The 14,919-nt window shown below is 55.2% G+C and overlaps 3 protein-coding genes across 4 annotated transcripts; 2 read left to right on the forward strand and 1 right to left on the reverse strand.

The window, feature by feature from the left end:
• The first annotated feature begins 2,587 nt into the window (after nucleotides 1–2,587).
• Nucleotides 2,588–5,720, forward strand: SELPLG (selectin P ligand). Its single transcript, XM_042829230.1, has 2 exons — nucleotides 2,588–2,867; nucleotides 3,311–5,720. Exon 2 carries the CDS (start codon nucleotides 3,316–3,318, stop codon nucleotides 4,495–4,497), a length of 1,182 nt encoding a protein of 393 aa, XP_042685164.1. The 5' UTR covers nucleotides 2,588–2,867; nucleotides 3,311–3,315; the 3' UTR covers nucleotides 4,498–5,720.
• Nucleotides 5,721–6,927: 1,207 nt separating this feature from the next.
• Nucleotides 6,928–10,037, forward strand: TMEM119 (transmembrane protein 119). 2 transcript variants are annotated; one of them, XM_042829232.1, is made up of 2 exons: nucleotides 6,928–7,538; nucleotides 8,619–10,037. In XM_042829232.1, the coding sequence occupies exon 2, from the start codon at nucleotides 8,623–8,625 to the stop codon at nucleotides 9,334–9,336; it is 714 nt and encodes a 237-aa protein (XP_042685166.1). In that variant the 5' UTR covers nucleotides 6,928–7,538; nucleotides 8,619–8,622; the 3' UTR covers nucleotides 9,337–10,037. The 2 variants fall into 2 exon arrangements, with proteins under 2 accessions (XP_042685166.1, XP_042685165.1); XM_042829231.1 differs by having other exon boundaries at nucleotides 6,929–7,543.
• Nucleotides 10,038–11,476: 1,439 nt separating this feature from the next.
• ISCU (iron-sulfur cluster assembly enzyme) lies at nucleotides 11,477–14,691 on the reverse strand. Its single transcript, XM_042829269.1, has 5 exons — nucleotides 14,611–14,691; nucleotides 14,421–14,534; nucleotides 14,086–14,196; nucleotides 13,267–13,345; nucleotides 11,477–13,032 (listed from the first exon to the last, which is right to left on the reverse strand). Exons 1-5 carry the CDS (start codon nucleotides 14,689–14,691, stop codon nucleotides 12,941–12,943), a joined length of 477 nt encoding a protein of 158 aa, XP_042685203.1. The 3' UTR covers nucleotides 11,477–12,940.
• Between the last annotated feature and the right edge of the window lie 228 nt (nucleotides 14,692–14,919).

Here is a 14,919-nt window from a genome sequence, read left to right on the forward strand (position 1 = left end):
TAACGTTCTGAACGAAGCGATCCGTGCCGCAATGCCTCTTCTCCTTTGTACACCCTGCAGGACTTCTGAACCAGCGTCATGCTGCCCTTGGAAAAGAGTTTGGGACCATCCCAGCTGTGTCCAAATGGACGTGTGCTCATTGCCAGGTTTTGTTTTAAGGCAGAAGTGACCTCCGTGCAGGCAGTTGTGTTGTGTTGATGGGGCACAAAGCTTACGGTGTGCAGTGTCAGCAGCCTGCAGGCCACACGGACAGCCAGCTCCTGTGCTGTGTGCGTGGCTGTAAATGTGTGCCTGCACCTTCATTGCTTTCAGAAGCCTTTTAAAAGCTGTGACTTTGCAATTCTTTGTCCCAGACTGTAGTGCTGATGATAGAAATTTGGACTCTGCTTCCGAAGCAGTGTTAGGAGCAGCCAGGCAACTTTCATGATGGATCTCAGAAACAAAACGCCTCCGACTGTTGTTGATCTTTTTCTCCCCTTCTATCATCCCTGCCTTAAAACTTTGCAGGAAATGGTTTCTTCCTGGATGAGATCAGCAACTCTCCTCCTCTTTGAGGTCCTCAGCTGAAAGGTGCAAGGCACGCCAAGCTCCTCGCTGGGTTTCTGCTGCTCACATGAGGTCTGCACTGCCAGGGGGGTGTCTGGGCACGGGGCAGCCATGTTCTTGACTCTGTATCTGGTCATAGGAGTTCCCATAGGTGTGACCAGGATGATGCTGCCCAGCCAAACTCTGCCAGCCGTCAGGCTTTGCTGTATTGGTGCAGCCCGTATGCAGTGCCCAGCATCCCTTATCTAACCCAACGTGAGCAAACCTGTTGGGGTCAGACCAACATCTGGGAAGCAGTCAGCAGCTGATGAGCCCCCAGTCCCCTCCCAGCTGTGCTCTAGTCCTTCATCCTGCACGGCTGCAGCGTGCGTGCCTGTGTGTGTGCTCAGAGCAGCAGCAGGATGCGTCCCTTCATCCAGGCTGATCCTTTTTTCCATTAGGTTAGCTATAGACAGCCTCAAATCCCCCATTAGGTTGGTTTTTTTGGGGGGTTTTCCTTTTTTCAGTGTTTGCATGTTCACTCCTTACCCGTTAAGGATTCTCTGTGCTGGAAGGGATGTCTGTGTCAGTGAGAATGGGGACAGCTAGGAGAAGTAGCAGAGAGGCATGAGGATGGGATGCGAGAGGCAGAGAATGTGTTATGATCCCAGAGCATGAAAGCTTCCTCAAAGTGTTTTTAGGTGGGGGGTGTGAGTGACCGCTGGTGCCGTGTCGCAGCCCTCCGGGTCCTGGGGCCGTTTGGTGACGTTTCTGTGCCGCAGTAAATGGCTGAGCTGATGTGTCTTTACTTTTGGGAAGTCAAAACCAAACGTTCCACTCCCCCCGAAACGGTGATCTCTGTGTTGGTTTGTGTGATTTCAGGGTGGTTGTGTGCTTGGGGAGAACTTTTATTTTATTTTTTTTTTTCAAATTGGAGGGAAATAAGTTTCCGAACCGCTGGATGGAGGTGCCCAGATGGGGTTGGTGTGCGGTGGAGGTTTGAGGAATGGCCGCCGTGGCTGTGAGCTTATAGCTTGTGCTTTATTTAAATGAACTGATGATGCCTCGCCAGGCTCAGCCAGAGTCAGTGCCTGAAGCTTTTTGTAGCCGCGATATCCCAGAAGAGAACCAGCGACGTCCTGAAAGATGCGCTCTTATAGAGCGGCCATAGTTATCTGTCCAAATATTTGCTTCCATTTTCAAGAGATAAAAAGTCATTGATTACAAACTTCCTTCTCTTGGTTTGTTTTTTGACTGTGTTCTTGCCAGGCCTGGGTGCCCAGGAAGGCGTGGGGGTGGGGAATGTCATCAGCTGTGCCCAGTTCCCCTCTTGGAGCTGGTCCCAGGCAGGTGTGGGGGCTGTGGGGTTGGGGTGTGGGTTCTGATGAATGATGGCACCGTGGGATAACCACAGCAATGGAAACCCGGTAGTGGGGCTGAGCCACCCCTCTTCTGGGACTCTGCGTTCTGCCCAGTGTGGCCCCAAGGGATGGTGGTTCCCCTGCAAGCACAGCTGGGGGCTGCTGAGAGGGCAAGATGGGAATGCTCTCTGCAGGAGATGCTCCCTCGCAGCCTGTGCATGCCCTGGCCTTGTCCCAGTGATGCTCTCTCTACCCCTGCCCCATGGGTTTCCCAGAAGCTTTGGGGTGGATGCAGCCAAGACTGCACCCTATGTTGGGGCAGAGGGCTGTGGTGGGGTTGTTTTTGGATGCAGGGTGTGTACTGCGGATGTGCTCTTGCAGCACCCTTCCTGCGGGTGCAGCTCCTGCGCACTGCTGTGCCGGTGCTTGCGGTCAGGGCGGGTTCCTCCTCAGCATCCCTGTGCTCTGTGAGCCTGAGTGCTGCCTTGGGCAGGTGCAAGGAGAAGCATTTAGATATGGGGGCTCTGTGAATGCATAGAGCCAAGCCCCTGCCCTCCTCCTTTCCACACGGGGTCCCCTGTGTCATCCCATGGGGTCAGCTCTCAGGGATCTGTGCCTGCGCCGTGCCATGGGTGCTGCCAGCTTTTGCACTGCCTTTCCTATCACTTCTGCTTTCACTTGTGCTTTGAGCACAAGCCCCGGCGTGCAGGCTCGGAGAAGCAGGGCAGTGGAATAGCCACGGGACCATCATCCTGGTAAAGGAGCAGGAGGCTGATTTCTGGGGTGCACACAGCCCCCTGGCCTCCGGTGTCAGCGTCACGTCCTCTTCTTGCAAGGCTCCAAAACCGCAGCCACATTTCCTGCCTGCCTCACTGGGGAGTTGCAGGCGGAGCACAGCCCACGACGCCCCTGGGTTTGGGACCTCAGCAGCGACAGCCACCGGTGCTGCAGCTCGGGGTCCCTCAACATCCCCCGGCACAGGTGAGCCTCAAAACCCATGGGGATGGAGCAGGGTGCCCAGGGGATGCATAGAGTCTGCAGGGGCTGCCACCCTCTTCCCCATGCTGCTCACTGGGATGTGAGGAGGGCAGATGTGGGGCAGTTTTGGGGCTGGATGTGAACACTTTGGGGACTGCTGAGTGCCGGGTGGGTTTGGGTGGTTTTAATCCTGCTCTGAGTGGATGCCCCCAGCATTATGTTGGCAGCACAGAGGGGGAGGAAGGCACTGGGGGTTCTCAATCTGCAGCCCGTACCATCCCCACACTTTCATTTCCACTCAGGCAGCCCTCCTGCACCCACTCTTCTCACAGCAGCCGTCTCCATCACAGCTCGTTTCCCATTTCCAGCCTCTCCACTTCCCTTTGCAAACTCTCTTTGCTCGGGTGGAGGGGCCTCGTTTCACCCACCCCATGTGTCCTCCCCAGGTCCCATGGCACTGGGCTACACCGTGCTGCTGGCACTGCTGCTCAGCACCCTGCAGGACTGCAGGCCCCGGCCCATGCAGCAGGACCTGCAGTGGGTCTGGGGGGCAGCAGAGAAGATCCCGGCTGAGCCCCCGCTGCCCTTCCGCAGAAGAAGAGCTGATGCTGGACCCCACAGCACCACTGTGATGCCTGTTAGCAATGAGACTGCATCCCCTGGGCATGACATGCTGATGGAGCCGGATAACACCACTGGGCAGCCCAAACCTTTGGTGGTCACCACAGCAGGTCAAATGGATGACTCCGCTGAGCCTTATGCACTGCTGGACACGGAGGCAGACAACACCTCCAGCCAGGCCTTGGTGCCGACCACGGCCGGTTCCTTGGATAAGACCAATTCCCCCCAGTCCCAGCTCTTGGGCACAAAGTCACTACCGCAGCCAGGCAACACCCCCAGGCAAGCCAAGGCCTCGCTGGTCACCACAGTGAATCCATTGAATGAGACCAACACCCCTGAGCCCACTGTGCCGCTGGGCTCGGAGCTGACATCAAAGATGAACGACAGCACCAGCAAAACCAAGGCCTTGGTGGTCACCACAATGGATCCTTTGGATGAGACCGACTCTCCTGAGACAGCGCCCGGCACAGCACCCCAAAGTGGCAGCACCGTTGTGCCCAACCAGCTGATGGAATCCACAGGGCATGGCACGGATGGGACCGTCACCAGTGACATGGAAATCTCCACGGAGCCAGGCTCAGCTCTTCTCCCCACCACCACATTTTCCAAAAAAACTGGCTCTCGCCCTCCATGGGAGGTGGACACAACACCTTTCTCCATGAAACCATGGGGGACCACAGCGTCGGAGCCCTCCGATGACCTGTGGGATAACAGCTCGCTGATGAACAAGTGCCTGCTGGCCATCCTGCTGCTGGCACTGGTGGCCGGGCTCTTCATGGTGTGCACGGCAGTGCTGGGCACCTTGCTTTGGCGGCGGGTGAGGACGGCTCGTCGGCAGCTCGGCCCCACCGAGATGATTTGTATTTCCTCCCTGCTGCCCGACAGCGAGCGTGCTGCCAGCAATGGTCCCCGGCGTGGCATCCCTGTGCGTCACAGGCTGCTGGTCGATGCCAGCTCTGAAGCTGATGGTGATAACCTGACGCTCAGCAGCTTTCTGCCGGAGCACTCCTGAAGCATCGTGGTGATGGAACAGCCTGGGGTCCGCCGCTGGTGCTACCACTGTTCGCCTTGGAACTGTATGGAAAAGACTTATCCACCCCATTAAAATGCCTCTGCTACACAGATGCGGTGATCTCTCGGTGCCTGCCCACATCCCCATCCTGAAATTTCGCTTCTCCATCCTCCTCCTCTGATGGCAGCAGCAGAAATGAAACCCTCCCAGGGTGCAGAGCGTATGGAGATGGTGATCCCAGGGTTCCCAACCTCATGCTGGGAGTGGAAAGGGTGGCGGTGCTGCAGTGGGTGTGTTTGTGGCTTAACATGCTCCTGCCTGCAGTCAAATGCAATGGGGCAAGGGGATGGCACTGGGGCTGGTAAGGTGCTGCTGGCCTGTATCCCATACCCACAGGTGGTGGTTGTGGGCTCTTGGCCTTGTGTCCAGGGGGAGAAGAGGACTCTGGGACCATGCTGGTCCCACCTTGTCCCAGTGGGGAGGTGTCGGCCATCCCTAGAGTCATCAACCCAACCTCTTCCCTGTGCTCAGCTTGGAGGAGTCACCCAAGCGAGCAAAAATGGCTTACGTCCCTGCCCCACCATAGGGCTGTGCCCCTATGTCACCATCCTGGTCCTCCGTGGGCACATCCTTGCATCCCCATCCATGTGCCATTTGGGCACAGCATCCCCACCCCTGCTCTTCCAGTCTCAACATCACCATCCCCAACGTCTCCATCCCCAATCTCCCCATCCCTGTCCCAGCTCAGCATCCTGCTCCCACCATCCTCAGCCCTCTCCCCCCGTCCCGTCCCCATGTCCCCACCACCCTGCTCACACCACCATTTGCAGCATTTGGGCAGCGAAGCCCCTCCCCAAGTGCTGTTCCCCAGTGCATCCGTGCCTCGAAAGCAGAGGAGTGGCCATCCCGCTCCCGCCCTGGCCTCTGTGTGTTTACATTCACGCTCTGCTTTGAATATTTTCCACCTCGCTCAATGTAAATGTTTACGGTGAGGCTGCAGGGCCAGTGCAGCGGGGATGGCGTGGTGGGGCCACCCCACAGCTGCTCTTCCATAATGACAGCTGTCTGCCATCAGATGGATGTGGTGCCACGCTCTCTGCGAGGGACACGGCGTAGGATGGGATGTCCCCACGCCTTGAGCCACAACACAGGGCAGTGGCCAGGTTGGCTCCAAGGGTAGCTCCGTGCTTGGGATGCAGTGGCTGTGCACAGTGCTGGGCAGAGCACAGTGCTGTGTTGTGCAGGCTGCTTTGTGGCTCACTGCTGTGCTGCCCACATGGCCACGCACGCCGTGGTGCAGCCCTGCAGGACGAGGCTCCCCCCCCAGCTATTTTGCTGCCACAGCAAAGAGCAAACCCAACGGAGCAAATTACAAGCAGACCAAGGCCGAAATTTCCCAAATTGCTGGTTGGGCTCGGGGCTGTGCTGAGCCGAGCCCTGTGGGCCCCCACCTTTCATCTGCCCCAAATTACACAGCACAGCCCGGGCGGTGCTGCCCTGCCCAGTCCCCAAAAACAGCATCGTAATGGTCGGTGGGTGCTGGCAGAGGGACCACCCCAAATTGTGCTCTTTGCAGACAGGGACAGTGGTTCAGTGCTCCCCAGTGCTGCTTTATTCCAAATGTCATCACGGACCCATGGTCCTTGAGACGAGGAATGGGGACACATGGCACGTAGTGGGGCCTTGGCTCCATCCCAGGCTCTCCTCTCCCTTTTAGGATTTGCAGATAATTTAAGGTCGGGATAAAGCAGCAGCTGTGAGCAGCCGGCGGGCTGCAGGCAGACGGACAGATGCGTTATTTCTGGGAGAGAGGGGGTGACGCCGGGTGAAACCTGAACTGCGTCGGGGATGGAAATGGGGACAGGGACAGGAACGGAGACGCCCACCCTCATCCCCCACCCTGCGGTCCCAAAGCAGTGGCTTCTTAGGGGGATTCTGGCAGGGTCCCCAGGGAGGCGGGATGCAAATAGCAAGGGGATGAGGTCACTGCTTGAGTTACTTCAGCTGCAACGGAGGGGATGAGGGGCCAAGAAGGGTGGGATGGGTGATGCCCTCATTCTGGAGATGTTTCTGCACCTCAAGGCCACACTGTGAGCCATCAAAAGTCTCAGGGAACCAAGCCCCAAACCCTCCTCATCCCTGTCCCTGTCTTGGTCCCCATCCCTGTCCTTATCCCTGTGGATCTCAGGGTAACACCTCCCAACTCTTTCTCTATCCTGGGGACATTGCTCTGCCACGGGATGATGGGAGCTATGTGACAGTCTGGCCTCCAGCGAAAGGCCAAAGCTGAAAGGGGGTGGCAGAATGGACATCTTTGGTGTGCCTGGTGGCAGACAGGGTGGATAGGGTGTAAGGGGGGATGAGCTGGAGGTGATGGAGGGGGTGAATGAGGTGGACGGTATGGGTGGACGAATGGGATGGAAGAGACTGATGGGACTGACGGGGTGGATGGGATGGATAGGATGGATGGGGCAGGTGAGCAGAGCTCTGCGTGCAGTTTTGATCCCCTTTTGTCCCAGCGCAGATGCATGATCATGCTTTGCAGGACCATGTGTCCTGAGCCCACATCATGGCAAGACTTAGGTTTACAGGGATGGGATCCAGCCCCAGGTTGGGTTGCAGCCAAAAGAAACTGCATGGGGGAAAATCTCACGTTTTGGGGCTGCACGTAGCCCTGAAGGAACCACGCTGTTAACTCCATCCCTTGCTACAAACCCCTCCTCCCACCCCCCTTTCCTCACTTGCATCCCAAAAAGGAGTGTGGGGAAGGTGACCCCCTTCATTGAGCAGCCCCCAGCCCAGGGCCGCCCCACTGGGAGGGAGCCATAGTGGGTTGGGGGCCGCCTGCCCCTCTCCAACCTCCCCCTGCTCCCTCCCCAACACGGCCCTAATGAGAACAAGCTGGTCTGCTGCGCACACAGCCAGTGAGCTCAGGGCTACGGCGGGTGAAGGAGGAGGAGAGGAAGAAAAGGAGGAGGAGGGAACGGGACCAGGGCTCAGTGCAGACAGGCAGAGGAGCACGGGACAGACACGCAGTGCCGGTGAGGTGAGCCCCCTGAACCCCGAGTCTGTTGCATGGAGTCTGTTCTCCTCAAAGCTCCTACTTTCTAATGCTTTGTGCTCTCTTTTCTGCTCAAACTCCAATTTTTGGGTGGCTTGATGGCTTTTGGGGTGCAGGATGGGGCTGCAGCTGCTTTGGAGGATAGTATGTCTGCACAGCACCAAAATCTCCAAATTCATGGGTTGCAGAAAAGCAGAGTTGCATCTGCGTTGGTGTGGCAAAGCCAGGGATGGGGCCACATGGTGGGGATGGGGACAAGGAGACGGCAGTGGTCACCCATTTGGGTTTCGTGTATTGACTCTACAGCTGCTGGCTCCTTTTGCAAACAAAGTCACATTCCTGGGACATGGGATCGCACCCCAATCCTGAAACTGCATCCCCCAAACTCCCAGCAGGGATTGCAGGGCCACCTCCCACCCCGTGCACGCGCTGCTTTAATGCAAACCAGATTTCTGCAGACAGAGAGAGCTGGAGCGCCAAGAGCTCCGGCTGGAGGCTGAGACTGGGGGGAGAGAACCCCAAGCTGGTCGGGATTTGGGGGTGTAAGGATGGGAGATGGGCCTGGGGGGATGTGCTGTGTCTGGTACCGGTTGAGCTCCTGCCAGCCTATTTATAGCTGAGCTCAGGCTGGGAACCGTTTGGAGTGCGCAGTGCTGGGACGAGCGTTGGGAAATGCGGCGGCTCCATCTGTGTCAGAGTTTCCACTTGGAAACCTCAATTTTCAGGAATTTTCAAACCAGACGAAGGCAGCCTGCAGCCAGCTCTTGGCTCTCACCCTGGTCACCTCGTCGCGCACGCAGCGTCCCCATGACTTGAGCAATCGCGTTGGGCTGCTTTCCATCTATTTTTACAGCCCCTCTTCGCAAAACAAACACAAACTTTGCTTATCCTCACCACTGCAGCGAGTCCATTTTTTGCTTTTCTTGAAGAATTTCAGCTGTGTGTGGCTGGGGGTCAATGCGCTGCTTGGGTTGGGGTCAATGTGACGCAGTCTTGGCTTGGGGTTTGGGTTTTTCCTCCAGTCAGCCCTAACGTTTTGCTGTCCCCCTGCTCTCTGCAGGGCGATGGCGGCGCAGCTGCCCGCGTGCCTTCTGTTGGTGTTTCTGGTGGCCCTGGTGCACTCGGCAGCCCCACGGCACGTGGCTGCGTTCCACGAGCCCAGTGTTGGCAGCGGGGATGGAGAGGAGGCCTCTGCTGTGCCCCCCGCCCAACCCGTGACGCCGGGAAGCGGCCCCACAGTGGGGGACGCGGTGGGGACAGCCATCACCAACAGCTCGGCACCAGGCAACGTCTTGGATGGGTTGGTGGATTTCTTCAAGGAGTACATGCTGCTGGTGGTGGTGGTGGGATCGTTGGCCTTCGTCTTGCTCTTCATCATCTGCGCCGCCGTCATTGTGCGGCAGAAGCACAAGGCGTCAGCCTACTACCCATCTTCCTTCCCCAAAAAGAAGTACGTGGACCAACGGGATAAGACCGGAGGGCCTCGGGACTTCAACGAGGTGCCTGAGAAGGCTCCAGACCCCGACGCTGAGGAGCCCCTGGACTGTGGACGACAGCTGCAGGCTGACATCTTGGCTGCAGCCCAGAACCTCAAATCTCCCAATAAAGCGCCGTTGACCAATGGGGCCGGTGCCCAGGGAGAGCACGAGGGCGGGGAGGAAGAAGGCAGCGAGCATCCCATTGAGCCCCATCCCCTGAATCAAGATGCTGAAGGAGTGGGGTCAGAGGCAACAAACGCAGAGGGCAAGGAGGTCCAAGATGGCTCTCCCAGCACCTAGTGCCAACCATGGACTAGGAGCCGGTCTCCTGGCGGCCCTGCTCATCGCCCACCCGAACGTGGAGGCTCGAAGAAGCCCCGATGAAGCCCCACAACCCCCTCCTTTACCTCCCCCTGACCCCATACAGCCATGGGAGGCCATTTTTGAGCTGCGCTTCGGGCCGTTGAGGAGCTCAGTGCAGCTAAACCCATCGCTTGTGCTCTTCTCCGTGGGTGCTTTCCTTGGATCCCCCCCAAAAATAAAGAGAAAAACCCAGGCTGGGTCTCCCCACCCTCCTCGCACAGCTTTTTTGCAGATGTTATTTTTGCTCATTATCGCATCCTGGCCCCCACCCAGGTAACAGGGCATGGAGGTGCCATGACCCATGACTTCATGACCTTCTATGGTGGCCTAGAGACATTGCAGACCCCTCGGATCAGCTGCTCCCATCCCATTCTTCCAACGCCCCTCCCTCGCCCCACCCTCCCCCAGTGCTTTGTGGAGATTGGAGGCATTTTGGACTTGTTTTGGTGAGAAAAAGAAGGGAAAACCTTAGCCAACCTTAGCAGGATGCAGTGACGATGCCCCCGTCCTTTTGTTTGCATGTCCTGAGTGTCACAGACCCGTCGGAAAGCACAGTGAACAGAGCTCAGAGAGGAGCTGGAGTTTTGCCTTATTTTCTTAACCCCCTTTGCTATGAATAAAGACATCTATTATGCACATTTCTTCCTCTCATGTGTGTTTCTTGAGTTGTCAGGATAGGCAAGCCATGGGCTCAGTGCCATCCTTCCCTGGCAGTGCTTGGGGACATCAGGATGGGCAGGGGAGGCTCTGCACTGCAGCAGGCAGCAAAATATTTTGTTTAGAAAACTGTAACAGCATCCTTCCCAGAGTTATGCTCCCTACAGCTGCGTGCTTGCTGCTGGTGACACCCTCAGAGCCAGGGGACGTCGTTATCACTTGCACAATCTGCATGCAATTCTCAGAAACCGTTATCTAGAGTCACACAGCAGTGCGAGTGGGGAGGGCACAGCGCTGCCTCGCCAGGGTGCAGAGCTCTGGGCTGAGATCCTCTCTGGAGAGATGTACGCAGGCTTGTTTCCTGATCTCACCCTGGTTTGCTTTGAGAATTCAGTCACTTTGCTTTGTCCTGCATCAGGAAGAGCTGATGGAAGGCAAGAGTCTGCTGTACCAGGAAGGCAGCACATTCCTGTATCCTCATGTATGGGAAGCATTAGGTCATGGGCTGACCCAGTGGTTGAGCACCTGGTGAAGGGGTGTAGCCAGCCCTGGGAGCGCAGGTGGAAGCAATTCACCTGTGTAACCCTGGGTCCACCCCTGCCTAACCTCATTTAAGGGCTGGCAGCCACAAAGGAAGCATCTCTACCTGGAGATTATCAGGTTTGATGAGCCCTGATTCTTGGGAAGGGGGTAAGCAATTCTGTTTTTATTGCTGGATTGTAACTACTATTGTTCTTGGGTTTAAAGCAACTATATCTGCTGTCACTTATCCTTACCCCTCACGTTGCTGTTTGCCTTTATACTTGTATCTCAACATCCTGTATCCTTCTACCACTGCAACCCCACACTTACGCATCCCCGTTACTCCAGCTGACAGCATTTTGCAGGGAAACCAAAGGATTCCCCCAAACAGGGACGTGACAGCAATCCGCTGAGATTCCAACCTCACTCCTCAGCGCTCTGTGGGGCAGAGGAGAGGTCAGCAGAGCCCCACCAGATCCCTGCAACAACCACAGCGCAAGTGGGAACGCGGCCATCCAGATGCCTTCCCAGCACAAAGTGAGTGCTGGCTTTTTATCTCCCTCCTGCTCTTTGCCCGAGGGGCTTTTATGAGCACAACCAACCCATTCTGTCCCAAAGTGCAGGGGGGTGGCTGAAGTTTCCCTGATTATTATTATTATTTTTTTGACTGGCAAACCATGCAGTTGCTCCCAGGGAACGACGTGCATTCCTTGTTACAGGAGGGGCAACGCCAAGGGCCAGAGTCCAGCCTGCAGCTCAGCAGTATGTGGAGGAATGGGCACAGGGTGGTGCTGAGCTGAGGGACCACAAACCACAGCAGCAAGAACACGTGTCCTGCTGGGCAGATGAGGGCACTGAAAAAATCGTTGCGCTGCAGACAGAAACCAGAACGAGCCACTTATTTTTCAAACTCATTGTTTTTAATGCAGCTGTGAAACATCATATAGGTATGAAAACTGGAAAGGAAGATAGGGCGGGGTGTGGGGTGAGGATGTTTTAGATCTGTAAGAGCAGGGGAGGTTTTTCAAGTGTTATCTTTTGATTTGAAGATCTGTGGCAACGCTCCCTTGGAAAATAGCCATCAGTGTGAGGCACAGGGGAGCATGGAGGCCTGAAGAACAGAGGGTAAGCCATGCTGTGTGGCCATAAAACGCTTGTTTTGAAATGATGCTGTGCCCCACGCTCCCAGGGAGCCGGCTCATGTGGTGGGTGTGCAAATCTTTCACTTAGCGAGCATTACCCTTGCTCTCTCCACAACCCACCTCTCCAGCAAAGCAGTTTAAGCAGCTTTAGCTGTGCAGATCTGCCAGGCTGTGTTTTTGAACTTCCTTCCACAGCTGAAGAGAATCCAGCCCTAAAACTACTAAAGGCAACAGAGGCTGTCAGAAATAGCATCCAAAATCGGCTCCTGCAGCAGGTAAGGATCTCCTTCTGTCCCTGGCTTAGTAACAAGAACACTGACTGCTAGCTCCGCTTTGGAGGGGATGGGGGAAGTTCAGAAGACACCCCCAGAGACTACAGACTGATTCCTCGTCTTCCAGGGAGATTCCCCTCAGTATTACATCCCAGTTAAGCTATTTGCATTCTGGGTTTGAATCCTCAGCGTGTATTTAATCTCTTTTAACGGTATTTGGCAAATTGAAGGGTTTGAATGCTTTTAAAAGATGCTCCAACGTTAGCTCTCCTGCTATTGGAGGATATGAGCACAAACAAGACCTGCCAACGCTGCTGGGTCTGTGCTTCCTAGCACCAAACCGCAGCTGCTATGTGCTCACCTCCCACAGTCACACAGTCAGTGCCCTCTAGTGCCTGCTGAAGCATCCCAGCTCCTCCCAGAGAGCAGCATGACGCAGCGGATAGACAGCATGTGAGAGGTCACAGATTGTGAAACCAAACTCCAACACAGCTGCAGACAAACCACCCAAAACTTATAGACTGTAATGATTTACAAAGTGACCTGCAGATCTTACATCAAGACCAAGGCAATGTTTCCCACCAAACTCTGTAAAACATCAGGCAAAACTATACGTTTCCAGAAGAAAAAAGTGCAGCCCTTCCAATGCTGGAACAGCAGGATTCTTTCTCTCTTGAGAAGCTACTGGGGTTCCCTGCAGTGGAGCAGTCCTTCACTTCTGACATTTCAAAACCAGTCCCAACAGGACAAAGGCTGCTGAAATACCCACATTCCAGTCATTTAAGCACTACCAGGGTGGCTACACACACAGGAGCAGTGACACATTGTGCGTTCAGTTGTGCGTATTTTACAGCTTCTCGAGTAGTGCACAGGATTCTATTAAAAGCTAGAATAATTGCACTGCAAATTTAACTGGAATGAAGACAACCTCTACAGTCCATTTATGAATTAGTTTGCTTTCTGCTCAGACTCTCCTTTCTTTGGATCCTGCTTCAACTTGTAGTCAGCCAAGGCAGCCTTGATTGCATCCTCAGCCAGCACTAGAGGGGAAAAAAAAAAGCATAAAACAATGTCTTTCACAAGACAGTCATTTACAGACATTTCAAGAACAATGACAAGTCACTTAGAGCAAAGAATGCAGTACAAGCAGAAGCAGCCAGCAGTACCCACCACTGTGGGTCAGCCTTAGCTGTTATGCGTGCAGAAACTTTATTTGGAAAACGCACAAAAGCACCAGTGCTCTCAAATAAAAACTTGTTTGATTCTTTACTTACTAGAGCAGTGCAGTTTGACTGGAGGAAGGCAAAGTTCTTTTGCAATATCCGTGTTCTTGATTTTCAATGCTTCATCAACCTGAAATGTATGGGTAGGGTACAGTCATCAGTCACTTTGCATACACATGATGCACACACGCTACACAGGCATTTGCTGCCAGTGTGCTTCAAGGCTCTGGAACCAACCAGACTGACACTGTGAGAAGGCAGTAAAGGATGCTGATGGTGTTCTACCATGAGAAAAGCCTTTTGACAATACCTTTTTATTTTTCTGCTTTTTATTCTGCTCCTCCCAAGCAGCAAATCTGCAACCTACTGTAGGGAACCTCCCTTAGCAGGGGAGTTAAACTAGATGATACTCAGAGGTCCCTTTCAACCTCTATGATTCTGTGAAATGTAAGGAACGTCTCAGAGCAAGCAGTGGTGGTTAATAAACCAAAGCATACTACTATCACTGATTGCTCTGGGTCTGTTTACCTTCCATTGTAATACAGAAGCATTCTGCTTGTCAAAATGCCCAAAACATGGAGGTCATCAAAAGACATTCCACTATACAAGTGCTTTCAGAATCAGTGCTCACTACCTATTTTTTTTATTGTTGTATAGCACAGAAAGCTTCTTCACAGCTTACTGGGGGTTCCCTGAAAAGGCAAATGCTACTTCAGAAATTAGGCCAGAAAAGATTAAACTGCATTCTGAGCTTCTATGTGTACCTAACACTTGGAGTGCACCTCCTTAGACCCATTTCATTCCCTGATCCCAGAGGTAGGTGTGAATATGTAACTGCTCCTCACCGTAGCTCTCAAGCCAAGCCCTTACCGTTTTCCCTTTCACCCACTCTGTTGCCAGCGAGCTGGAGGCGATGGCAGAGCCACAGCCAAAGGTTTTGAAGCGAGCATCAACGATGCGGCCATTCTCATCCACTTCCACCTGTGAGAACATCAGAGGGGTGCTCAGCTCCACAAAGCACAGGAACCACCCACACAGGGCCAGGGATAGGAGAGTGATTTTAGGGCTGGGGGTCTTTGGATTTTAGATCCTCCGGAGGGACTTCAGGGTCGGAGGGGGCATAACGGGGAAATCTATGTCACAGCCATAGGATGGGAGACAGCTGCAAGTTGGGGCCTCGCAGCGGGACCCCAGGCTCCCCTCACCTGCAGCTTCATGACGTCGCCGCAGGCCGGGGCGCCCACCAGGCCCGTACCCACGTTCTTTGCGTTGCGATCGAGAGAGCCCACGTTGCGCGGGTTCTCGTAGTGATCCACCACCTGCGAGATGAACGCATCACTGACAGTCCCCAGAAGCCGCTATCGGCTCCTCACAGCCCTCCCCGCCGCCCCTCACCTTCTTATGGTAGCCCACCCCCGCCGCCGCCCCCCGCCCGGGCCGCAGCAGCGCCGCCCCCGCCGCCCTCAGCGCCGCCATCTTGCGTCTGCCCGCACCTGGCAGCGGCGCACATCCCCTCCTTCCTAAGGACCTCAGCCGGCCAAGGCCCCGAGGTGTCCGCGGCGCCGCCTGCGCCGCCGACGAGACTACAAGGGGCAGCGCGCGGAGCTGCTCGGCTCTCTGTGGCTGCGGGGCGCGCAAAAGAGCGGAACCTCGCCGAGAGAATTTCTCTTCCTTCTTCTCACCTCTCTTGGCTGTGGGGAGCGT

Source organism: Centrocercus urophasianus, unplaced genomic scaffold (assembly GCF_019232065.1).
Source record: "Centrocercus urophasianus isolate 14NV4802_14NV808 unplaced genomic scaffold, USGS_Curo_1.0 seq_30, whole genome shotgun sequence".
Lineage (NCBI taxonomy): Eukaryota > Metazoa > Chordata > Aves > Galliformes > Phasianidae > Centrocercus > Centrocercus urophasianus.

Coding starts and splice junctions, on each gene's coding strand:
- ISCU (XM_042829269.1), bottom strand. CDS start 14,691: ATGGCGGCGCTGAGGGCGGCGGGGGCGGCGCTGCTGCGGCCCGGGCGG. Junction 14,197..14,420: donor GCGACGTCATGAAGCTGCAG/GTGAGGGGAGCC, acceptor ATGTTCTCACAG/GTGGAAGTGGATGAGAATGG. Junction 13,346..14,085: donor AGTGGGTGAAAGGGAAAACG/GTAAGGGCTTGG, acceptor CATACATTTCAG/GTTGATGAAGCATTGAAAAT.
- TMEM119 (XM_042829232.1), top strand. CDS start 8,623: ATGGCGGCGCAGCTGCCCGCGTGCCTTCTGTTGGTGTTTCTGGTGGCC.
- SELPLG (XM_042829230.1), top strand. CDS start 3,316: ATGGCACTGGGCTACACCGTGCTGCTGGCACTGCTGCTCAGCACCCTG.